At 47.9% G+C, this 24717-nt stretch overlaps 2 protein-coding genes across 4 annotated transcripts in view; both read left to right on the forward strand.

Moving 5' to 3' along the window:
• GPATCH1 (G-patch domain containing 1) overlaps positions 1–16252 on the forward strand; it is a 48448-nt gene extending 32196 nt beyond the window's left edge. For 2 of the 3 annotated variants that reach the window (XR_012427419.1, XM_045379083.2), the window contains 7 exons: positions 1056–1192; positions 1538–1704; positions 3008–3224; positions 5557–5664; positions 11282–11379; positions 12769–12914; positions 15975–16252. Coding sequence is in view for 2 of the 3 variants with exons in the window: in XM_045379083.2 (XP_045235018.2) it covers positions 1056–1192; positions 1538–1704; positions 3008–3224; positions 5557–5664; positions 11282–11379; positions 12769–12914; positions 15975–16005 (904 nt within the window). In the remaining variant the exon portion in view is untranslated. The remainder of the gene's footprint in view (positions 1–1055; positions 1193–1537; positions 1705–3007; positions 3225–5556; positions 5665–11281; positions 11380–12768; positions 12915–15974) is intronic. The other variant, XM_065536369.1, reaches the window with a different exon arrangement.
• Positions 16253–17903: 1651 nt separating this feature from the next.
• The window catches only part of WDR88 (WD repeat domain 88), a 47365-nt gene continuing 40551 nt past the window's right edge, over positions 17904–24717 (forward strand). The window contains exons 1-2 of the mRNA XM_045381277.3: positions 17904–18302; positions 24027–24137. Of these exons, the coding sequence (XP_045237212.2) occupies positions 18027–18302; positions 24027–24137 (387 nt within the window). The 5' untranslated portion in view covers positions 17904–18026. The remainder of the gene's footprint in view (positions 18303–24026; positions 24138–24717) is intronic.

Raw genomic sequence — 24717 nt, forward strand, 5'->3', positions numbered from 1 at the left:
GTGCACACTTGTAATCCTAGCTTGGGAGGCCAAGGCAGCAGGATCGCTTGAGCCCAGGATTTCGAGGCCAGCCTGGGTAACATAGTAAGACCCCATCTCTAAAAAATCAAGCAAACAGAACACTTCAAGATAGTAGGCCGGGTGCAATGGCTCACACCTGTAATCCCTATACTTTCAGAGACTGAGGCGGGCAGATCACTTGAGGTCAGGAGTTCAAGACCAGCCTGGCCAACATGGTGAAACCCCATCTCTATTAAAAATACAAAAAATTAGCTGGGCGTAGTGGTGCGCGCCTATAGTCCCAGCTATTTGGGAGGCTGAGGCAGGAGAACTGCTTGAACCTGAGAGGCGGAGGTTGCAGTGAGCCAAGATTGTGCCATTGCACTGTAGCCTGGGTGACAAAACGAGACTCAATCTCAAGGAAAAAAAAAAAATAGCATAGGTAGTCAAACCAGACTGTCAGAAACTTTAGGTATATTTTTATTAGTGGAACTTTTCCTTAATGGAAATCCATTTTCAAAGTTAAATTCTTGCCCTTATCATAATAAGGAAAAACTCATGGGACCTAAAGTCAGTCACCCAGATTCTCGAACTGCTTTGAGAAGTGAAAGCATCTTAGGGGACTTCTTTTTTTTTTTTTTCTTTTCTTTTTTTTTTTTTTTTTTTGAGACGGAGTCTCGCTCTGTCGCCCAGGCTGGAGTGCAGTGGCCGGATCTCAGCTCACTGCAAGCTCCGCCTCCCAGGTTCACGCCATTCTCCTGCCTCAGCCTCCCGAGTAGCTGGGACTACAGGCGCCCGCCACTTCGCCCGGCTAGTTTTTTGTATTTTTTTAGTAGAGACGGGGTTTCACCGTGTTAGCCAGGATGGTCTCGATCTCCTGACCTCGTGATCCGCCCGTCTCAGCCTCCCAAAGTGCTGGGATTAAAGGCTTGAGCCACCGCGCCCAGCCAGGGGACTTTTTAGTCATGCAGAGGAGGTGGAAAACTTGAAAGTTTTTCAGGAGGTGGATTTTGTCCTACTGGTTGTTATTAAAGTGATTCTTTTTCAATTCCCAGTTCAACTTTAGTTGGCTTACCAAGAGTGAAGCGTGATAAGTACTCAGTCTTCAACTTTCTGACGCTCCCAGAGACAGCTTCCTTGCCCACCACTCAAGCTCCAAGGGAAAAAGTATCACAGCACCGAGGTCCCGACAGTGAGTAGGGCATCCTCGGGGTCTCTGATTGACCAGGGCCTCAACCTCTAGCCTGTAGGAAGACAGAATTAAAGGGTAGTTTAGTCCTAACGATATGAATGGTGCATATTCTCCCTCTGTTGAGGGAATTCCTCTTATTAATAACTTAGCTCATGTTGTAATGGTCCAGATGTTTACTCCTCGGGGTTGGGGCTCTGTCTCTGCCTCTGCCACCTACCTCCGCAACTCCCCCTGCATGGTGCCAGGCCCTGTAGTAGGCACGCTGACATTCTGAGCGAATGAAAGGGCAGTGGTGAAGAACTTGCCTTTTCCTTGCTAATGCTGGAGTTATGTCCTACTTTTCAGAATCAAGAAAACCATCCAGATGGGATACCTCTAAACAGGAAAAGAAAGAAGATTCCATTAGTGAATTTTTAAGTTTGGCTAGATCAAAAGCCGGGCCACCTAAACAAGAGTCCAACCCCTTAGTAAACAAAGAGGAAGAGCGTGCACCAGAATCATCCACAAATCAGGTATTTGGGGCTTCCAGATTCTCTTTGCCACACTGAGTGTGGTGGCCCTTGCTTTTCTCTTTGTTGAAACTTTCTCCTTGTGACTCACCAGTAGAGGCAGCCAACTATTGATCCATTTCCCCTTAAAGGCCATGTGGCTTGTTTCTAACTTTTGGCTATAACAAATAAAGCTGCTGGGAGCGTTCATGTGCAGGTTTTTGTGTGAATATAAGTTTTCATTTCTCTAGAGTACAAACCTAGTAGTGGGAATCCTGGAAAATATGTACATGTATATTTAACTTTATAAGAAGCTGCCAGACTGTATTCCAAACTTATTTTTGCCTTATGTATTTTGAAGTGCACATTTAGGATTCCTATTTCTCTCTCTCTTTTTTTTTTTTTTTGAAATGAACTCTTGGTCTGTCACCCAGGCTGGAGTGCAGTGGCATGATTTCAGCTTACTGTAAGCTCTGCCTCCCCTCCCGGGTTCAACTGATTCTCTTGCCTCAGCCTCCCAAGTAGATGGGACTACAGGTGTGCACCACCATGCCTGGCTAATTTTTGTGTGTTTAGTAGAGATGGGGTTTCACCATGTTGGCCAGGCTGGTCTCAAACTAGGATTGCTCTTTCTTGGTGGGCAACATAGTGAGATCCCATCTTTACAAAAAATTAAAAAACTAGTTGGGTGTGGTGGTGTGCACCTGTGGTCCCAGATACTTAAGTGGCTGGGGTGGGAGGATTACTTGAGCCCAGGAGGTCAACACTGCCGTGAGCTATGGTCGCACCATTGCTCTCCAGCCTGGGTGACAGAGTGAGACCTTGGCTCAAAAAAACCCCAAAACAAATTATTATTCCTCTGTACATATGAGGTGAATTGACGCTTTTTTTTTCCTGGCTGCTTCCAAGATTTTTACTTGGTCTTTGGATTTTAGCGGTTGTATTATGATGTATCTGGGTGTGAATTCTTTTGAGTTTATTTTGTTTGGGGTTTGCTAAGTTGCCTGAATCTGAGTTTGGAAATAGAACAGAGGCACGGTGCTCTACTGCATTTTTGGGGATCCTTTGCACTTCTGATTAATGACCAGTCCATGAGAGATTTCAGCTGCTCTGACCTCATCATCACATTCTACAGTTGTTGACTCAGAAACACCACAAAAATAAAAGCTATGTGAGTGATCACTGTTTAGTTGGGTGGTGTGTGGCTATGGATACCCATGTACGTGAGCATAAACACAAATATGTATGTCTGGGAGTGTATTCTAGAATGTCTCCTCCCTTTTACCCTTGCCTCTGTATCCCTGACTCTTATTTCACGTCAATACAGACAGTCAACAAAGGTGTGGACGCACAGGCCGAAGGAGAAGGGAGCCGCCCATCCATGGACTTATTCAGGGCCATCTTTGCCAGCTCCTCAGATGAAAAGTCCTCATCCTCCGAGGATGAGCAAGGCGACAGCGAGGACGATCAGGCAGGCTCTGGGGAGGCCAACTTCCCAAGCTCCCAAGACACTGACTTGGGGGAAACATCATCCGTGGCTCATGGTATGTCAGTATTTCAGACTCAAGGATCTAAAGAAGAAGACAATGACTCTGCGACAGAGTCTTAAACCCAGATGATTAGCAATCAATGATATGTAATCTTTTATATAAATACAATTTTTTTTTTTTTTGAAACAGGATCTTGCTCTGTCCCCAGGGTGGAGTACAGTGGCTCAATCTTTGGCTCACTGAGGCCTCCACCTCCTGGGCTCAAGCAGTCCTCCCACTTCAGCCTCCTGAGTAGCTGGGACTACAGGCATGTGCCACCACGCCTCACTAATTTTTGTATTTTTAGTAGAGATAGGGTTTTGCCACGTTGCCCAGGCTGGTGTTGAACTCCTAGACTTAAGTCATCTGCCTGCCTCGGCCTCCCAAAGTGCTGGGATTACAGGCACGAGCCACCGCACCTGGCCAATCTTATATTTTTAATTGAGATAGAACAGAGTTGTTTTTTTTTCTATTAGGTATGTATCTCTGGTATATTTTTTGGATCACTGTGTTTGATTTTCCAACTTAACCTAATTGAGAAGAATTTAAATATAGTAAAAATTTCAGGCAGGCATGGTGGTTCACATCTGTAATCTGAGCACTTTGGGAGGCTGAGGTGGGTGGATCAGTTCAAATCAGAAGTTTGAGACCAGCCTGGCCAACACCGTGAAATCCTGTCTGTACAAAAATTAGCGGAGCATGGTGGCACACACCTGTAATCCTAGCTACTCAGGAGGCTGAGGCAGGAGAATCACTTGAACCTGGGAGGTGGAGGTTGCAGTGATCCGAAATTGAACCGTTGTACTCCAGCCTGGGTGACAGAGCAAGACTCTGTTTCAAAGCAAAAAAGAAAGTAACAATTTTATTTTAAAAGATAGCTTTTTTTTTTTTTGAGGTGGAGTCTCACTATCATCCAGGCTGGAGTGCAATGGTGTGGTCTTGATTCACTGCAACCTCCACCTCCTGGGTTTAAGCGATTGTCCTGCCTCAGCCTCCCAAGTAGCTGGGATTATAGGCGTGCACCACCACGCCTGGTTAATTTTTGTATTTTTGGTAGAGATGGGGTTTCACCATGTTGGCCAGGCTGGTCTCAAACTCTGGGCCTCAAGTGATCCACCTGCAGTGGGCTCCCAAAGTGCTAGGATTACAGGTGTGAGTCACTGTGCCTGGCCAGAAATAACCAATGTAAACACTTTGATGTATAGTTTTCCAGACTTTTTTTCTGAGATGGAGTCTCTCTGTTGTCCAGGCTGGAGTGCAGTGGCACAATCTCAGCTCACTGCAACCTCTACCTCCTGGTTTCAAGCGATTCTTCTGCCTCAGCCTGCCAAGTAGCTGGGATTACAGGTGTGCACCACCATGCTCAGCTAATTTTTGTATTTTTAGTAGAGATGGGGTTTCACCATATTGGCCAGGCTAGTCTCGAACTCCTGACCTCAGGTGATCCGCCCACCTCAGCTTCCCAAAGTGCTGGGATTACAGGCGTAATCCCAGTGCCTGGCTAGTTTTCCAGACTTTTAAAATTTTTATATCTCTTCTATCTGAACATACAGTAATCTGTTTAAAAAATGAGATTATTAGCGGTGAATATGATCATTTATCTTCAAGGTTTTTTCTTTTTTTTCTTTTTTTTTTTTTTTGAGATGGAGTCTGGCTCTGTCACCCAGGCTGGAGCGCAGTGGCCGGATCTCAGCTCACTGCAAGCTCCGCCTCCCGGGTTTACGCCATTCTCCTGCCTCAGCCTCCCGAGTAGCTGGGACTACAGGCGCCCGCCACCTCGCCCGGCTAGTTTTTTGTATTTTTTAGTAGAGACGGGGTTTCACCGGGTTAGCCAGGATGGTCTCGATCTCCTGACCTCGTGATCTGCCCGTCTCGGCCTCCCAAAGTGCTGGGATTACAGGCTTCAGCCACCGCGCCCGGCCAAGGTTTTTTCTTTGATAATTTATTTGGAGTGAAACTTTGTGTCCCGCAGTTCTCTGCGATGGGACATAGTCTTACACTCCTGATGGTTTGTAAGTTGTTTGCTTCTCAGATGGCCCTTTCTTGGGGACACATTTCTACTTTTCAGGTCTTAGGGGCGCTAGGCTATGTGCCCACAGGTACACTCGGCACTCTGTACCTCAGCCATTGGTGCCCTCGCAGGCGCCCTCATGTGACTGACTTCCAGCTCCGGAGTTCACAAGGGCAGCGCCGGGGTCTGCATGTTCACTGCTGCATCCTTAGCACCTGGCAGCAGTGAAGTGGTGTGGGCAAGCATACGTTATCTGGTGGCAAAAGACATGAATGAAAGACTCAGAGACATGAACATGGGGCAGGCAAATGACATGAACACCCTGCTGTTTTTCAGCTCTCGTGCCAGCACCCCGGGAGCCGCCACCTTCCATCCCGATACAAAAGATGCAGATAGATGAAAGAGAAGAGTTCGGCCCACGGCTGCCTCCCGTCTTCTGCCCCAGTGAGTGCAGAGCCCTTTGGTTCACCCATTTTTATCAGTGTGTGACTGCCCTGAGATGGGGACAGTGTGACTTACAGCCAATCAAACACACGCGCTTGCTTCTGGTTTATATGTTTTCAGTCACATTTTAAACCCGTTGTCTCCACCTAGTGCCTAAAATGATAGTTGTTTCTGTACAGCTTCAGAGACCTCCAAACTTTATTTCCTTAGCTGCCACATGTTTACAGGAGGGTCCTAAGTATCTTAAGTTTTGTTATAGAAATACAAGTTTCCCGACAGAGCTAAAAGAAAAAGAGGCTGGCCGGGCGCGGTGGCTCATGCCCGTAATCCTAGCACTTTGGGAGGCCGAGGTGGGAGGATCATGAGGTCAAGAGATCGGACCATTCTGGCCAACATGGTGAAACCCCATCTCTACTAAAAATGCAAAAATTAGCTGGGCATAGTGGCGCACGCCTATAGTCCCAGCTACTCGGGAGGCTGAGGCAGGAGAATCGCTTGAACCCAGGAGGCGGAGGTTGCAGTGAGCTGAGATTGTGCCACTGCACTCCAGCCCAGGTGACTGCGCAAGACTATCTCAAAAAAAAAAAAAAACAAACAGAGAGAGAAAGAGGCTGCAGCCAGGCACAGTGGCTCTAGCCGGGCGGGTGGCTCACGCCTGTTATCCCAACACTTTGGGAGGCTGAGGTGGGCAGATCGCTTGAGGTCAGGAGTTTGAGACCACCCTGGCGAATTTGGTGAAACCCCATCTCTACTAAAAATATAAAAATTAGCCGGGCATGGTGGTGTGTGCCTGTCATCCCAGCTACTCAGGAGGCTGAGGCACGAGAATCACTTGAACCTTAGAGGCGAAGGTTGCAGTGAGCCGAGATTGAGATTATGTCACTGCACTCCAGCCTGGGTGACAGAGCGAGACTTTGTCTCAAAAAAAAAAAAAAAAAGAAAAGAAAAAAAAAGAAAAGAAAAGAAAAAGAGGCAGGGTGCGGTGGCTCATACTTGTAATCCCAGCAATTTGGGAGGCCGAGGCAGGCAGATTGCTTGAGCCCAGGAGTTTGAGACCAGCCTGGGTGACACATGGAGGCCCATCTCTATTTGAAAAAAAAAAAAAAGTCCAGGCACGGTGGCTCACGCCTGTAATCCCAGCACTTTGGGAGGCCGAGGCAGGTGGATCACAAGGTCAGGAGATCGAGACCATCCTGGCTAACACAGTGAAACCCAGTCTCTACTAAAAATACAAAAAAATTAACTGGGCTTGGCGGCATGTGCCTGTAGTCCCAGCTGCTGGGGAGGCTGAGGTAGGAGAATGGCATGAACCTGGGAGGTGGGGCTTGCAGTGAGCCAAGATCCTGCCACTGCACTCCAGCCTGGGTGACAGAGCAAGACTCTGTCTCAAAAAAAAAAAAAAATAAATAAATAAAAATTTAAAAAAGAGAAAAAGAGAAATTTAAAAAATAGTATATAAAATTGGAGGAGAATTGCAAGGAGAAGAGTATTTAAGACTCTTATTTATTTAAAAATTTTTATTTGTTTATTTATTTATTTTTCAGACAGGGTCTCACTCTGTCACCTAGCCTGGAGTGTAGTGGTGCTGTCCTAGCTCACTGCAGCCTTGGACTTCTGGGCTCAAGTGATCCACCCACTTCAACCTCCCACTGTGCTGGAATTACAGGTGTGAACCACTGCACCCAGCCGAGCCTCCTTTTTTTTTTTTTTTTTGAGACGGAGTTTTGCTCTTGTTGGCTAGGCTTGAGTGCAATGGCACAATCTCAGCTCACTGCAACCTCCACCTCCCGGGTTCAAGCGTTTCTCCTACCTCAGCCTCCCGAGTAGCTGGGATTATAGGCATGCACCACCATGGCCAGCTAATTTTGTATTTTTTTGTAGAGATGGGGTTTCTCCATATTGGTCAGGCTGGTCTGGAACTCCTGACCTCAGGTGATCCGCCTGCCTCAGCCTCCCAAAGTGCTGGGATTTTTTTTTTTTTTTTTTGGAGACGGAGTCTTGCTCTGTCGCCCAGGCTGGAGTGCAGTGGCCAGATCTCAGCTCACTGCAAGCTCCGCCTCCCGGGTTTAAACCAGTCTCCTGCCTCAGCCTCCCAAGTAGCTGGGACTACAGGCGCCCGCCACCTCGCCCAGCTAGTTTTTTTTTTTTTTGTATTTTTTTAGTAGAGATGGGGTTTCACCCAGTTAGCCAGGATGGTCTCGATCTCCTGACCTCGTGATCTGCCCGTCTCGGCCTCCCAAAGTGCTGGGATTACAGGCTTGAGCCACCGCGCCCGGCAAGTGCTGGGATTATAGGCGTGAGCCACTGCACCCGGCCGCCAAGCCTCCTTTTTAGTTTAGCTAATGTAGCAAATACAATAAAACGGTCCTCTCAGAAGTGAATACAATCTGTCCCCCATTCCATTCCCCAAATATCTTGTCAACAACTTCTATTCAATGCCATCTTAAATCGGCATCTCAAGTTAAAACATTTAGACTTGTTTATCATCTCTTTGAGGGCTAGGTTAACAAACATCTGTAACATGGCCCAGATATATAAATAACATATAAATTCCATTATTCACTTTATAGTTTCCCATGGTGTCCATATATGAATACTGGTTTGGTTAGCTAACTGCTTTCAAAGACAGGATTATAAAAGCAGAGGGAAAAAAGTATGAAGTTTTGACAAATTGCAGTGAATGTATTTCTTATTTGCTATAGTTGTTCAGCACTTTTGTTTTATTTTGTTTTGTTTTGAGACAGTCTCACTCTGTCACCCAGTCTGGAGTGCAGTGGCGTGATTTCGGCTCACTGCAACCTCTGCCTCCCAAGTTCAGGTGATTCTTCTGCCTCAGCCAATGGAGTAACTGGGATTACAGGTGCCTGGCTAATGTTTCGTATTTTTAGTAGAGACGGGGTTTCACCCTCCACCTCCTGGGTTCACGCTATTCTCCTGCCTCAGCCTCCTAAGTAGCTGGGATTACAGGTGCCCGCCACCACGCGTGGCTAATTTTTTTGTATTTTTAGTAGAGACGGGGTTTCACTGTATTAGTCAGGATGGTCTCGATCTCCTGACCTCGTGATCTGCCCACCTCGGCCTCCCAAAGTGCTGGGATTACAGGTGTGAGCCACTGCGCCCGGCCTCTTTAGTTTCAAATTGGTGTCAGCACTTGAAAGCCAAGTCTTTTATGTCCCTTTCCCATAATGTCTTTGATACCCTTGTAATAGTGACTTAATTTGGTCTATGGGTTATTTAGGGAAATGATTTTTGAAAAAAACTAGTGTTAAAAAAAAGTTTTGGGCTGAGTGTGGTGGCTCATGCCTATAATCTTAGCACTTTGGAAGGCTGAGGCGGGAAAATTGCTTGAGTCCAGGAGTTTGAGGCCAGCCTGGGCAACATAGAGAGATTGCATCTCTTAAAAAAATAAAAAAGAAAAAAATTAGCCTGGTGTGGTGGTGCGTGCCTGTGGTCCCAGCTACTCAGGAGGCTGAAGTGGGAGGATTGCTTGAGCCCAGGAGGTTGAGGCTGCAGTGAGCTATGATCCCACTGCTGCACTGCAGCCTGGGTAACAGAGTGAGATGCTGTCTCAAATAAATAAATAAATAAAAGGCTGGGTGAGGTGGCTCACACCTGTAATCCCAGCACTTTGTGGAGGCCAAGGTGGGCGGATCACCTGAGGTTGGGAGTTTGGGACCAGCCTGACCAACATGGAGAAACCCTATCTGTACTAAAAATACAAAATTAGCCAGGCATGGTGACACATGGCTGTAATCCCAGCTACTTAGGAGGCTGAGGCAGGAGAATCGCTTGAACCTGAGAGACGGAGGTTGGGGTGAGCCAAGATTACACCATTGCACTCCAGCCTGGGCAACAAGAGTGAAACTGTATCTCAAAAAAAAAAAAAGAAAAAAAGAAAAAAATTAAAAGAATTTTGGAAAAATAAAAAGTTTTGTGAGGTTGAATTTTGAAAAATCTAGTTGGGCATGGTAGCTCACACCTGTAATCCCAGCACTTTGGGAGGCTAAGGTCGGAGGATCCCTTGAGTTCAAAAGTTTGATACCAGCCTGGGCAACATAGGGAGACCCTCATTTCCACAAAAAAATAAAAAAAAATTAGCCGGGTATGGTGGTACATGCCTGTAGTCCCAGCTACTCAGGAAGCTGAGGTAGGAGGATCATGTGAACCCAGGTCAAGGCTGTCATGAGCTGTGATTGCACCATTGCCCACCAGTCTGGGTGGCAGAGCGAGAACCTGTCTTAAAAAAAAAAAAAACCACCAAAAAACCCACAAAGAAACAGGACTACAAAGTTACAGGCATCTGTTTAACTGAGTTGAGAAAATATTCACCCTTACGAAACATCTTGAAACTTTTATTTTTCTTTTTATTTATTTATTTATTTTTTGAGATAGAGTCTTGCTCTGTCACCCAGGCTGGAGTGCGGCACAATCTCGGCTCACTACAACCTCTGCCTCCCGGGTTCAAGTGATTCTCCTGCCTCAGCCTCCCGAGTAGTGGGGATTACAGATGCATGCCACCACGCCCGGCTAATTTTTGTATTTTTAGTAGAGACGGGGTTTCACCTTGTTGGCCAGGCTGATTTTGAATTCCTGACCTCAAGTGATCCGCTCACCTCAGTCTCCCAAAGTGCTGGGATTACAGGCGTGAGCCACCGTTCCTGGCTGAAACTTTTCTTTAGGTGAAAAAAATTGATTTAATGACTTTCACTGCTTCTACTATTGTGAATTTTTGTTGATTTGGTCACCCGGAAATTAATGACCTAGGAAAATGAAAACATTTTGGTCTGAATTTGGAGATGGAGAATTGAGGCACATGCAAATTCTTTAATGATTTTTAATGATTATATACGTTATTATTTTTTTTTAATTAGGTAGAGATAGGGTCTCACTATGTTGCCCAGGCTGGCCTTGAACTCCTGAGGTCAAGGATCCTCCTGCCTGGGCTTCCCAAAGTGTTGGGATTACAGGCACGAGCCACTGCTCCCAGCCCATTATGTTGTTTTGATAGTAGTTTTTTCAGTGTTTCCACTTATAAGACAAATTCTTACAAAATATGTTTTTGTAGACAGAGGATGATATAAGAAGAGCTAACATTTAGGTGCCAGATTCTGAGCTTTGGGAATCACGGACACGGCCCTGTCTAGTCTAATCTGTGTCCTTAAAAGGATCAGGATTCTTATGGTCCCCATTTTATAGTTGGGGAAACTGGGCCTGGGAGAGGTTAGGCGATGTGTTGAAGATCACAGTGCTGGCAGCAGAGCTGAGTTCCAATTCTGGTCTGTTTCTGAGCTTATCTGACGATGTTGAATTACAAAAGGCTTGTGGGCTTTCTGGTCTGACTTTATCGGCATCTGGCAGCTGGGGTCACAGCAGGATACTGATTGGATCACACAGGTCTTTGTTGAGGTCTCTGGCAGCTTTCTAAATACAGCTCTGCAAGGTGGTGTGCTAATCTGTTTCTCAGTGAGGCAGAAGCTAATCCGAGGGCAGGAGTTCTTCCTCAGTGTTAAACGTTCCATCTACACTAGATGCCTGATTCAGCAATTTAGGAGCTTAGTTTTGGATGTCTTTGTTTTCACCCTATATAGGTCTTGTGTTTATTACCTTTGTGTTTCAGATGCTCGTCAGACACTTGAGGTTCCTCAAAAAGAGAAACATAAAAAGAACAAAGACAAGCACAAGGCCAAGAAAGAGCACAGGCGGAAGAAAGAGAAGGTGAGAGACTTGTGTGTACCCCAGGATCAGTGTGGGGTGGGACCCGTTGGTCAGCTCCCAGGAGCGTCATATACCGCAGTTGAAGAGCGGATCTGGTGGCCAAGTCACAGTTCTTTCTGAGACTTAACAGAAATGTCGACATTCAATGCAAACCCTTGATTTTTCAGAAACATTTTCTTTTGCACGTAAACCGCATCATCCCCCCCACTTTTTTTTTGAGATGGAGTCTCACTCTGTTGCCCAGGGTGGAGTGCAGTGACTCAGTCTCGGCTCACTGCAACCTCTATCTCCTGGGTTCAAGCAATTCTCCTGCTTCAGCCTCCCAAGTAGCTGGGACCACAAGTGTGTGCCACCCAGCTAATTTTTTGTATTTTTAGTAGAGACGGGGTTTCACCATGTTGGCCAAGCTGGTTTTGACCTCCTGACCTCAAGTGATCTACCTCCTAAAGTGCTGGGATTACAGGCATGAGGCACCGTGCCCAGCCCTTAAAAAAAGTTTTTTGTGAACATTAAAAAGCAGAAAAAAAGGGCATTTAAGGATCTTAGAGCAATGGATATTAAATAATAAAACAATTTCTGATTTATTCAATATTAAGTGAAGGTATTATTTTCAGCATTTCTCAGCTACTTTGTCTTTATTACAGTTTGAAATTTTAGTCCATCACTTGTCATTTGAAGTAGAAGAACTCGAATGGAAGGCAGGCATGTGCTTCCACTGTTGACGTCTCTTATTTCATCATCCATGTCTTCTTTTGGGTTACAGCACAGACTTTTAATTAGGTTAATGTTCTTGTCGGGTACCCAAAGTAGTCTGGACTAGCAGTTGAAGAAATTAGAAACAGTTTTCTTGCTGGCCACCAGAAGGAAGCACTCCCGTGTATAGAGGATGACGGGTGTTCCCTCCTAGTGAAAGGAAGAAAATGTGCGTCAACGAAATCTGTGTGTCCTCACCAGTGTATCTGCTGTTTGGTAACCTTCTGCCAGTTTCTTCCTTGTGGTTTTCCTGGGTGCCCATCATCCTGACATGAAGTTTCCCAGGGGCCTGACACAATAAACAAGTCGGGTTCACCGGAGGCGGCACAGGTCACCACGCATAAGACGTGTGGTGTCACACGTCTTATGGTGTTACGATGGGTCCTGTCTGCGCCTCCTTGGTTCTGCTGTGTTTGTTGCTGGAGGCGCAGTTGGGTCAGGTTGCACAGTTGAGGGGGGCACAACCGTGTGCCCTGTGCTGTCTTCTTAGGCTGTCACTCTCACTCGCTCTAAATGAGGTTTAAACTTTTTTTTTAATGACTCCATCACTGCAGCCTTGTATTGAATGAAGTGTATTGAATGAAGGAAGAAAAAATACCTTTGTTTCCCCCTGCCACTATTTATTTTTTTTTACAGAAGAAGAAACACAGGAAGCACAAACACAAAGGCAAGCAAAAGAATAAAAAACCAGAAAAAAGTAGTAGCTCCGAGAGTTCCGACAGCAGTGACAGCCAGAGTGACGAGGAAACGGCAGACGTGTCGCCCCAGGAGCTGCTGAGACGGTGGGCAGTGGGAGATGGAGGGTTTTTAAGAAACCTTTAGAGGCTTACTGAGTGCTTGATGTGTTTGCTTAGAGGCAAATATCAGAAATGAGAAAGTGGTAGGCCTGGTGGAGTGGCTCACGCTTATAATCCCAGCACTTTGGGAGGTTGAGGCAGGAGGATCGCTTGAGCCCAGGAGTTTGAGACCAGCCTGGGCAACGTAGTGAGACCCCATCTCTACAACAAAAACAAAAACAAATTAGCTGGGTGTGGTGGTGCACAACTGTGCCTCCAGCTATTTGGGAAGCTGAGGTGGGAGGATCCCTTGAGCCGGGGAGTTGGAGGTTGCAGTGAGCCACAGTCGTACCACTGCACTCCAGCCTGGGTGATAGAGCAAGGCCCTCTCCCTAAAAGAAAAAATAATGTGTGTATTAACTAGGCTTTTTAAAAAGTTTGAATATCTAATTATGTAAGTGATAAGTGAATATATTATCATTATGAAAATTCAGACCTTACAGCCAGTGCTTAAAGGAGCCCTGACCAGTTCTCCAGACCTCTACTTTCTCCATAGTAACTTCTGCCATCAGTTCCATATGTAACCTTTAAGAACTTTTTTGTGCAACCACACACACATACACACACACACACTCACATACATGGACGCACATACACATTGTTTGTTTTTTTAGATGGAGTCTCGTTCTGTCACCCAGGCTGGAGTGCAGTGGTGCAATCTTGTCTCACTGCAACCCCTGCCTTCCGGGTTCAAGCAATTCTCCTACCTCAGCCTCCCAAGTAACTGGGATTACAAGTGCCCGCCCCCACACCCAGCTAATTTTTGTATTTTTTTTTTTTTTTTTTAAGTAGAGACAGGGTTTCATCATGCTGGCCAGCCTGGTCTCAAACTCCTGACCTCAGGTGATCCACCCACCTTGGCCTTTCAAAGTGCTAGGATTACAGGTGTGAACCACCATCCTGGCCTATATACAGATTTTTGTGCACATTTTAAATATAAGTAATATAATTGTATATAGCATATAGTCATAGGGTATGAATTTTATTTTATTACAGGCTCACGCCTGTTATCCCAGCACTTTGGGAGGCCAAAGCAGGCAGATCATGAGGTTAGGAGATCGAGACCATCTTGGCTGACACGGTGAAACCCCGTCTCTACTAAAAATACAAAAAAATTAGCTGGGCGTGGTGGCAGGTGCCTGTAGTCCCAGCTGATGGGGAAACTGAGGCAGGAGAATGGCGTGAACCCGGGAGGTGGACCTTGCAGTGAACCGAGATTGCGCCACTGCACTCCAGCCTGGGTGACAGAGCAAGACTCTGTCTCAAAAAAACAAAAACAAAAACAATTAGCCAGGTGTAGTGGCGGGCGCCTGTAGTCCCAGCTACTCAGGAGGCTGAGGCAGGAGAATGGTGTGAACCCGGGAGGCAGAGCTTGCAGTGAGCCAAGATCGTGCCACCGCACTCCAGCCTGAGTGACAGAGCGAGACTCCGTCTCAGAAAAAAAAAAAAAAAGTCTTTTTTGTAGAGATGAAATCTCCTATGTTGCCCAAACTAGTCTCAAACTCCTGGCCTCAAGACATGAGCCACTGCAGCAGACTACTCTTGCCAATTTCATCTTTATTTGGAAGAAGGGTGTTGTGTGAACTCTTTGAGCGTCTGGCTTCTGAGATTCCTTCAGATGATCGTAGGCTGCAGTGAGGGGCTTGCAGTCACTGCTGTGGAAGAGTCCTTCTTGTGAGCACACCACAGTGTGTTTATCTCTTCTGTTGTGTGGATACTGGGTTTTCTACTTTGAGGCTGTGGAGCAGGGATCTGCAGCCAGTGTGACTCAGCTCTGTTTCAAATAGAACTGCCACGAACATTCCTATATGTATGAAATTCAGATTTAGGCCAGGTGTGGTGGCTCACGTCTGTAATCCCAGCACTCTGGGAGGCCAAGGCGGGCAGATCATGAGGTCAGGAGATTGAGACCATCCTGGTTAACATGGTGAAACCCCAAACCTGTCTCTACTAAAAAAACTAGCCGGGCGTGGGAGCACACACCTGTAGTCCCAGCTACTCAGGAGGTTGAGGCAGGAGAATCGCTTGAACCTGGGAGGTGGAGGCTGCAGTGAACCGAGATCATGCCACCGTACTCCAGCCTGGGTGGTGACAGAGACTCCGTGTCAAAAAAAAAAAAAAAAAAAAATTTATATTTAAGATTGACAACTTGGGGGCTGGGCATGGTGGCTCATGCCTGTAATCCCAGCACCTTGGGAGGCCAAGATGGGAAGATCGCTTGAGCCCAGGAGTTCGAGACCAGCTCGGGCAACATAGGGAGACCCTGCCTCTATAAAAAAATTAAAAAAAAAAAAAAAAAAAAAAAAAAGACAACGTGAATGCTTTGGGCCCTGGAGTGAATATATTTTAGTTCCTTCTCAAGGGTCATGCAACAGATGCGGTAGGTGAGTGAAACTGAAATTAAAAATTGCTTGTATTCTCAAGGCTAAATAAGACTAGGGAAAAAGGTTGCTTTTATAAATGGTCTTAATACGAGGTGTGGGTGAGTGAGTCTGTCTGTGTTTTCAGGGTAATAGAAGAAGCATTTTAAGAACACAGATTGGCCGGGTGCAGTGGCTCATGCCTGTAATCCCAGCACTTTGGGAGGTTGAGGAGGGCAGATCACGAGGTCAGGAGTTCGAGACAAGCCTGGCCAACATGATGAAACCCCGTCTGTACTAAAAATACAAAAATTAGCTGGGTGTGGTGGCATGCACCTGTAATCCCAGCTACTCTGGAGGCGGAGGCAGGAGACTCACTTAAACCCGGGAGGCAGAGGTTGCAGTGAGCTGAGATTATACCGCTGCACTCCAGCCTTGGCAACAAGAGTGAAACTCCATCTCGGGGGGGGGAAAAAAAAGCACAGATGAGGCAGTACTTCATTGTGGGTTATTGTGAGTGCATTTTATCGGTGCAGATAAGCTGCTGTGATTTGGGGAGGCCTGGCATTCTCAGCCTTCACAGAGCTGTTTGGTTTTTCACTTGTAGCTAACTTTCCATTTCTTTCTTTTCTGTTTTCTTTTCCAGGCTGAAAAGTCTTCCGCTAAGAAGGCAGTAATTGAAGGCTGCACTGGCTCGTCCTAGAATCATTTCTCCTCCATGATGGAAGCCCAGTGATTGTTCAGTTAACGCATTGTACAGAGTGTATTTATATGTAAATTCCTACTGTAAAATAATTTTTAAAACCTTGACGTTTCAAAGACTGCCTTGAAAGGTCGTAGAAATTGATTTCTATTTTTAATTTCAGTTAGTGTCAGGGGGAAAAAATCCAGACTGAACAGTTTAATTAAAGTGGAATTTTTCTATTTTCTTCGTGATTTTTAAACAGTTTCCTGGGATGTTAAAAAAGAAGTTAAAAGTGAAGGCTTCTCTCTGGTTTTGTGATGAAGACAGTCTGGACTCACTGAAGGGCAAGTGTGTGAGAGGGGGTGGTTGCGGCCCCTCCTGCCGTTTCTTGGGAATGAAGCTCTTCCCTCTTTGGGTGACTGGGTTGCTGCTGGTACCCAGGAAGCCCCATGGGAGGGCAGAGCCAGAGCCTGGCAGGGGGCCTCATCCTCTCAGGGTAGATGTCACTAAAGTGTCTGAGACAGGCAGGGAAACCAGGTGGGAGAATGTACACCCACAGCCTGGGTTGCATGGCTGCAGCTCCCTGCTCTGAGGCCATTTCATGTGCACCAAGGAGACCTTTTCCAAAAATAAAGTGCAGACCAGGTGTGGTGGCTCATGCCTGTAATCCCAGAGCTTTGGGAGGCCGAGGCAGGAGGACTGCTTGGGCCCAGGAATTCCAGACCAGCCTGAGCCACATAGAGACCCTTGTCTCCACAAAAAATAAAGTACTGAGCCTTTGTGTTTTACATTATGAAAGTAGCATCATAGATCACAACAATTTTAAAAGCAGGAAAAAGGAAGAGGCCGGGTGTGGTGGCCCATGCTTGTAATCCCAGTGCTTTGGGAGGCCGAGGCCAGCGGATCACTTGACACCAGGAGTTTGAAAACAGCCTGGCCAGCATGGTGAAACCTTGTCTCTACTAAAAATACAAAAAAAAAAAAAAAAAAAAAATTAGCCAGATCTGTGGAGCATACGCCTGTGATCCCAGCTGTGTGGGAGGCTGAGGCACAAGAATCCCTTGAACCCTGGAGGTGGAGGTTGCAGTGAGCCGAAATTGCGCCACTGCACTCCAGCCTGAGTGACACAGAGACTCTTATCTACACACACACACACACACACACACACACACACGAAGAAAATCACTTTTTTATCATCCAAAGATGACACCCTTCAATATCTTGAATCACTCCACCCTGTCCTTTTCTAGCTATGGGGCTGTTATCTGACTGGTGGTAGCATTTTATTCCCTGTTACTGTTGTTGGGGTTGTGACAGATACTTCCCTCATGCTATTATAAATGTTGCAAACCCGCCCCTAATAACTATCTTATTTCGTGCAGGGGCTACCCCATAACTTATTGACCTTTTCTGTTTTGACCTGAAGTGGGCTGGCCAGGAGCTGTACCCAGGCAGAGGACATGAAGAAATTGCCCTGTGACGGAGTCACGGAAACCACAGGGGAGGGCTGGAGGCTGGGGCACTGGTTTTGCTGGCTCGGCCTGGTTCCCAGAATGCAAAGCCCATTTTTCTTTTTTTTGCAACCTCTGCCTCCTGGGTTCAAGCCATCCTCCTGCCTCAGCCTTCCATGTAGCTGGAACTACAGGCGCACGCCCCCATGCCCGGCTAATTTTTGTATTTATTTTATTTTTTTTTTTTTAGTAGAGACGGGGTTTCACTAAACCCTGCCAGGCTGGTCTCAAACTCCTGACCTCAGGTGATCCGCCCGCCTCAGCCTCCCAAAGTGCCGGGATTATGGGCATGAGCCACCGCGCCCAGCTGCAAAGCGCATTTTTCTATGGGTAACCTGTGCTGCGCGGGGTGGCACCATATTTCACCCAGCGGGTGAGGAGGCAGCGAAGTTGCGGGCCCAGCGTAGCGCGCGCCTCCTAAGTGCTTGGTGCAGGCGCGGGCGCGCGGCGCCACCGTTCCCATCTAGGCTTGCGGGCAGCCACCGGCGGGCAGGGCTTTGAGATGGCCTCGCCGCGGCGGTGCTCCCAGACAGCCCCGGACAGGGAATGCAAGTTGCCGCCACCCTCGGCCCCTGCCGGCGAGTATCCTCCCGGCAAGCTGTCCTGGGGAACCCTGGCGAGGGCCTTAGGCCGCTTCAGGATGTCCATCCCGCACACGCGCCTGCTGGCCACCCTCGACCCCCTGGCCTTGGACAGGGAACCACCGCTGCAGCTGTCGCCTGAGAAGCAGCAGATGCCGGAGAAATTGATTTGGGGCGACCAGGAGCCTCTCTCCAAGGTCAGAACCGCCGCAGGGGGCAGTGGCCTGTTCCCCACACGTGAGGAAGGCGCTCGGGCTGTCGGGGGAACCCATGGAAAACCCACCTGGCTTCACCAGGGCCTCCAGAGTCCCTAGGCCCATTCCCCCATCTGTGGTACATCAGTGGGAAAAGGTCAGACAGCCGAGCAGGACCTGCTGGAGATGCTGGCGAGGGCTCCCCGCACTGCCACCTGCTGGGGAACCAGGACTCTTGGCTGGGAAGAGGCTCTGCGCCTCCATGTGCACCCTGACCCCACCTAGACCTTACAGTCTCCGTAGGACCATCCAGAGTGATGCTCCTAAGTGCAGCCCAAGGGTGGGTGGCTCAGCTCTCCCCCTCCAGGAGATAGAGTTAGCGTCAGAAGAAACGGGAAACTCAGAATAATAATTAATAATAACAACAATGAATTGGGCCAGGCAAAGTGACTCACAACTGTAATCCCAGCCCTTTGGGAGGCCCAGGTGGGAGGATCACTTGAGCCCAGGAGTTTGAGACCAGCCTGGGCAACATAGTGAGAGGTCATCTCTACAAAAAATAAACTTAGCCCAGTGTGATGGGGCGCACTTGTGTTCCCAGCCGCTTGAAAGGCTGAGGCAGGAGGATCCCTTGAACCCAGGAGTTTAAGGCTGCAGTGAGCTATGATTGCATCACTGCTCTCCAGCCTGGGCAACAGAGTGAGACTCTGTCTCCATAATAAATATATATATATATATATGCTGAATATATATATATATACGTACACACACACACACACACAGAGAGAGAGAGAGAGAGAGAGAAACTGGCTGGGTGTGGTGGCTCATGCCTGTAATCCCAGCACTTTGGGAAGCCGAGATGAGCACATGAGGTCAGGGGTTTGAGACCAGCCTGGCCAATATGGTGAAACCCTTTCTCTACTAAAAATGCAAAAATTAGCTGGGCGTGGTGGTATATTCCTGTAATCCCAGCTACTGAGGAGGCCGCGGCGGGAGGATCACTTGAACCTGGGAGGCAGAGGTTGCAGTGAGCCAAGATCATCTCACTCCGTCTCAAAAACAAAACAAAACAAAAACCCAACAAAGAACATTCTCAGTAAGTAGCGTTTCTTGCTTGGCCTTGATTTCATGCACTCACATGTAGATGTCAGAGTGTGTTTTTAATAATTTCCTCGAAACCTCTGCCTGGCTTCCCAGCATGTTTAAGATGAAGTCTGGTGATCTGCCTGTGGCCTTCCAGGCCATTTCAAATCTGGCACCTCTCCATGTTCTCCTCCCCGGTCCCCCTGTCTTGCTGACCTATAAGCAGATCTGGCCTCAGGGCTCTTGGCAGGTCCCTGCCTCCACGGTATTGCGCTCTTGGGGAGGCCCTCCCTGACTGCCCGTCTAAAGTAGCCGGGGCCACTGTCTCCTCTGTGCCTCTTGCCATGGCCTGACATCCCCGTTTTGTCCTCAAGATGTCATCTGGCTGCCAGCAACTGACACTTCAAAGTTGGAGACTTTGCTCCTAGGTGGCTGCTGAGCTGCAGCATCAAGTCCAGGCCCCATGGGGGAGGAGGTTCTCTAGGTTTATTTGTGGAATACGTGAATGAATGCTACACATAGAAGAACCGTTTTGTTTTAGCCCAAATTCTCTGTCCTCTGCATGAGCTATGTCAGCGCCTCTGAAATGTAATTATGTGTTGGGGACTTCTCTCTGCAACCCCTGGGACCCCTTTACCTAGTGGATCCCAAGGGACTGTGTGCAGAAAAAAACCTGAAAGGAGGGCCCCAGAAAAGCCTGTGGTGGGGGTAGTGGAATGGTTTCTCCCTCTTGCTGACGTTTTCCCATGATGGAGTTCTGGGCGGGGGTGTGTGTGTGTGTGTGTGTGTGTTTTCCTATTTTTTATTTTTTATTTTTTATTATTTATTTATTTATTTATTTATTTATTTTTGAGACGGAGTCTCGCTCTGTCGCCCAGGCTGGAGTGCAGTGGCGCGATCTCGGCTCACTGCAAGCTCCGCCTCCCGGGTTCACGCCATTCTCCTGCCTCAGCCTCCCGAGTAGCTGGGACTACAGGCGCCCACAACCGCGCCCGGCTAATTTTTTGTATTTTTAGTAGAGACGGGGTTTCACCGTGGTCTCGATCTCCTGACCTTGTGATCCGCCCGCCTCGGCCTCCCAAAGTGCTGGGATTACAGGCGTGAGCCACCGCGCCCGGCTTCCTATTTTTTAAATTAAATTATATATTTTTTAAATTATTTAATTTTAATTTTGATTATTTATTTATTTATGGTTTTTTTTTAATTATTTTTAATTTTTTTGTAGAGAGGGAGGTCTCCCTTGTTGCCCAGGCTGGTCTTAAACTCCTGGCTTCAAGCAGTCCTCCTCCTCACTCATGGAATTGCATGCGTGAGCCACTGCATCCAGCAAATTTAATTTCAATTTTTAATGATAGTTCGGTTTGCCTAATGAGAGAGATAACCCAAACCCTGCAGGAGCGGCGGGGGCTGGGGTCGCCAGGGGCGGGGGCGGTGCGGGAGGGCTGCGCAGGTCACATCCCGTCCCGGGGACTGGGGCCGCTCCTGGGGTAGGAAGCCGTTCCTGCACGCGCGGCCCCGGACCGCCCGGGGTTAGCGAACTCTACCGGAGAAAAGCCCAGTCCCAGCTCTCCGCGCTCCCTGGCAACGGAGCCCGTGTTCCCGCGCCCTGGAGGCCCGAGCCCACGTTCCAGTGTCCCCGTGTCCCCGAGTCCCCTAGAAGCGGGGTATCCTCTCGTCCCCTGCATCCTCACCTGCGCTTCCCGAACACCCTGCACATCAACACCCCGCATATCACCTGCAACCCGAAGGCCACCGCCGCCCTGAACCGTCGCATCCCCTCACCCCTGCCCTCCTGCCGACTCAGCCCAGCACCCTGACACTGCCTTCCAGGCCACACCCCTCGTCTTGCCTCCAACATTTCCCCCACCCCTACACTTCCACAACTCAACCTGGGACGTGTCGCCATGGGCGGGTCGGGGGGAACACTTCAGGCTTCCGCGCTCTGTCCTCTTTTTTTTCTTCCAGTTTTACTGAGATATAATTCACATACCATATAATTTAACCATAGAAGCTGTAGTGGTTTCTAGGGTATTCACAGAGTACTGTACTCCCCAGTTCCCCAATACCCATCCTGCCCAGACCAGGCAATTCTACTTTCTGTCCATAGATTTGTCTATTCTAGACCTTTTATAGTGATAGAATCAAGCCATATGTGGTCTCTTGTGACTGGCTTCGTTTCCTTAGCATAACTTCCTCAAGGTTCATCCATGTTGTAGCCTGTAGCAGTGCTTCCTTCCCTTTTCATTACCAAGTAATATTCTGTTGCATGGCCATGACACATTTTTTTTTTTTGAGACAGAGTCTTGCTCTGTTGCCCAGACTGGAGTGCAGTGGCATGATCTCGGCTCGCTGCAGCCTCTGCCTCCCAGGTTCAAGTGATTCTCCTGCCTCAGTCCCCCAGTAGCTGGGATTACAGGCACATGCCACCCTGCCTGGCTAATTTTTGTACTTTTAGTAGAGACAGGGTTTCACCACATTGGCCAGGCTGGTCTCAAACACCTGACCTCAGGTGATCCACATACCTCGGCCTCCCAAAGTGCTGGGATTACAGGTGTGAGCCACTGTGCCTGGTCAAACTGCCTATTTTTCAAAGTAACTGCACTACTTTACGTTCCTACCAGCAATGTTAGGAGGGTTTCAACTATTCACATCCTTGCCAACACTTGTTATGGGACTTTGATCATAGCCATCCTAACAGATATGACATGGTATCACACTCTGGTTTTCTTTTCTTTCTTTCTGTTTTTTCTTTTTTTCTTTTTTTATTTTTCTTTTTTGTTTTTTAGATGGAGTCTTGCTCTGTCACCCAGGCTTTTTTTTTTGGAGATGGAGTTTTGCTCTTGTTGCCCAGGCTGGAGCGCAGTGGCACGACCTCGGCTCACCGCAACCTCCACCTCCTGAGTAGCGATTCAAGCGATTCTCCTGCCTCAGCCTCCCGAGTAGCTGGGATTACAGGCATGCGCCACCATGCCCGGCTAATTTTGTATTTCTAGTAGAGACTGGGTTTCTCCATGTTGATGAGGCTGGTCTCAAACTCCCGACCTCAGGTGATCCACCTACCTTGGCCTCCCAAAGTGCTGGGATTACAGGCATGAGCCACTGCGCCCGGCCACACTGTGGTTTTCATTTGCACTTTCCTGATGTGGTGAGTGATGTTGAGAATCTTTTCATGTGCTATCAACTATTTGCATATATATATATATATAGTTTTTGTTTTTGTTTGTTTTGTTTTTCTTTTTGAGACAGGTCTCACTCTATTGCCCAGGCTGGAGTGCAGTGACATGATCATAGCTCATTGTAACCTCTGCCTCCCAGGTTCAAGCAATTCTCATGCTTCAGCCTCCTGAATAGTTGGGATTACAGGAGCACACCACGACAGCAGGCTACTTTTTTTTTTTTTTTTAGTAGAGATGGGGTTTCGCCATGTTGGCCAGGCTGGTCTTGAACTCCTGGCCTCAAGTGATCCATCTGCCTCAGCCTCCCAAAGTGCTGAGATTATAGTTGTGAGCCACCGCACCCAGCCCTTGCATATCTTCTTTGGAGATATATCTGTTCAAATCCTTTGCCCATTTAAATTTTTAATTTTAATTTTAATTTTAATTATTTAAAGGTAGGGTCTTGCTCTGTCACCCAGGCTGGAGTGCAGTGCTGCAATCATAGCTCACTGTAACCTTAACCTTCTGGGCTCAAGTAGTCCTCCTGTCTCAGCCTCCTGAGTGGCTGGGACTACAAGTGTGCGCCACCATGCCTGGCTCATTGTCTTTTTTTTTTTTTTTTTTCCAATTTTGTACAGACAGTCTCACTGTGTTGCCCAGACTAGTCTTGAACTCCCAGGCTCAAGCAGTCCTCCTGCCCCAGCCTCCCAGAGTGCTGGGATTACAGGGATAAACCATTATGCCCAGGCAGAATTTTTTTTTTTCAGATGGAGTCTCACTCTGTTGCCCAGGCTGGAGTGCAGTGGTGCAATCTTGGCTTACTGCAACCTCCGCCTCCTGTGTTCAAGTGATTCTCCTGCCTCAGCCTCCAAGTAGCTGGGATTACAGGTGTGTGCCACCATGCCCAGCTAATTTTTGTATTTTTAGTAGAGATGGAGTTTTGCCATGTTGGCCAGGCTGGTCTCGAACTCCTGACCTCAGGTGATCTGCCCGCCTTGGCCTCCCAAAGTGCTGGGATTACAGACGTGAGCCACCCCTCTTTGGCCAGAATTTTTTAAATTCATTTTTTTCCAGTTGGTTTATTGTAAGTGTTTTTTTTTTGTTTTTTTTTTTGTTTTTTTTTTTTTTTGAGACGGAGTCTCCCTCTGTCGCCCAGGCTGGAGTGCAGTGGCGCGATCTCGGCTCACTGCAAGCTCCGCCTCCCGGGTTCACGCCATTCTCCTACCTCAGCCTCCCGAGTAGCTGGGACTACAGGCACCCACAACCGCGCCCGGCTAATTTTTTGTATTTTTAGTAGAGACGGGGTTTCACCGTGGTCTCGATCTCCTGACCTTGTGATCCGCCCGCCTCGGCCTCCCAAAGTGCTGGGATTACAGGCGTGAGCCACCGCGCCCGGCCTATTGTAAGTGTTTAGAAATAAAATTAACTGTTGTACATTGATCTTGTGTCCTGCAATATGTTTAACTCATCTGGTCTCTCCTTTTTTCAGATACCATTTAAAATTCTGAGTGGGCACGAGCATGCTGTGAGCACCTGTCACTTCTGTGTGGATGACACAAAGCTCCTCAGTGGCTCCCATGACTGCACGGTGAAGCTGTGGGTAGGTGGCCCACTGGCAGGTGCTCCCGGAGCGAAAACCTTTCTTAAGCTTAGGCACCTCCCATGTCGAGTTCCTCAGCACTAAACTCGCAGGCACTTGTGGGTCCTGGTTTGCAGGTCTTCTGAGCAAAGTGCCAGAAGGAGGGGAAGGTGAGAGCCCAGCCTGGATGAAGTTAAGGTGGCTGCTGCCAGCTTGTGGGCCTGGAAACAGTGGGAATGGGATGGAGACCTCTGGACTGAGAGCGCCACACTTTTTTGTTTTGAGACGGGGTTTTGATCTTGTTGCCCAGGCTGGAGTGCATTGGTGTGATCTCGGCTCACTGCAACCTCCGCCTACTGGGTTCAAGCCATTCTCCTGCCTCAGCCTCCCAAGTAGCTGGGATTACAGTAGCTGGGATTACAGGCATGTGCCACCACACCCAGCTAATTTTTTTTTTTTTAGTAGAGATCGGGTTTCACCATGTTGGTCAGGCTGGTCTTGAACTCCTGACCTCAGGTGATCCACCCACCTCAGCCTCCCAAAGTGCTGGGATTACAGGCGTGAACCACGGTGCCAGGCCTTTTTTTTTTTTTTTTTTTTT

This window comes from Macaca fascicularis, chromosome 19, assembly GCF_037993035.2.
Source record: "Macaca fascicularis isolate 582-1 chromosome 19, T2T-MFA8v1.1".
Taxonomy (NCBI): domain Eukaryota; kingdom Metazoa; phylum Chordata; class Mammalia; order Primates; family Cercopithecidae; genus Macaca; species Macaca fascicularis.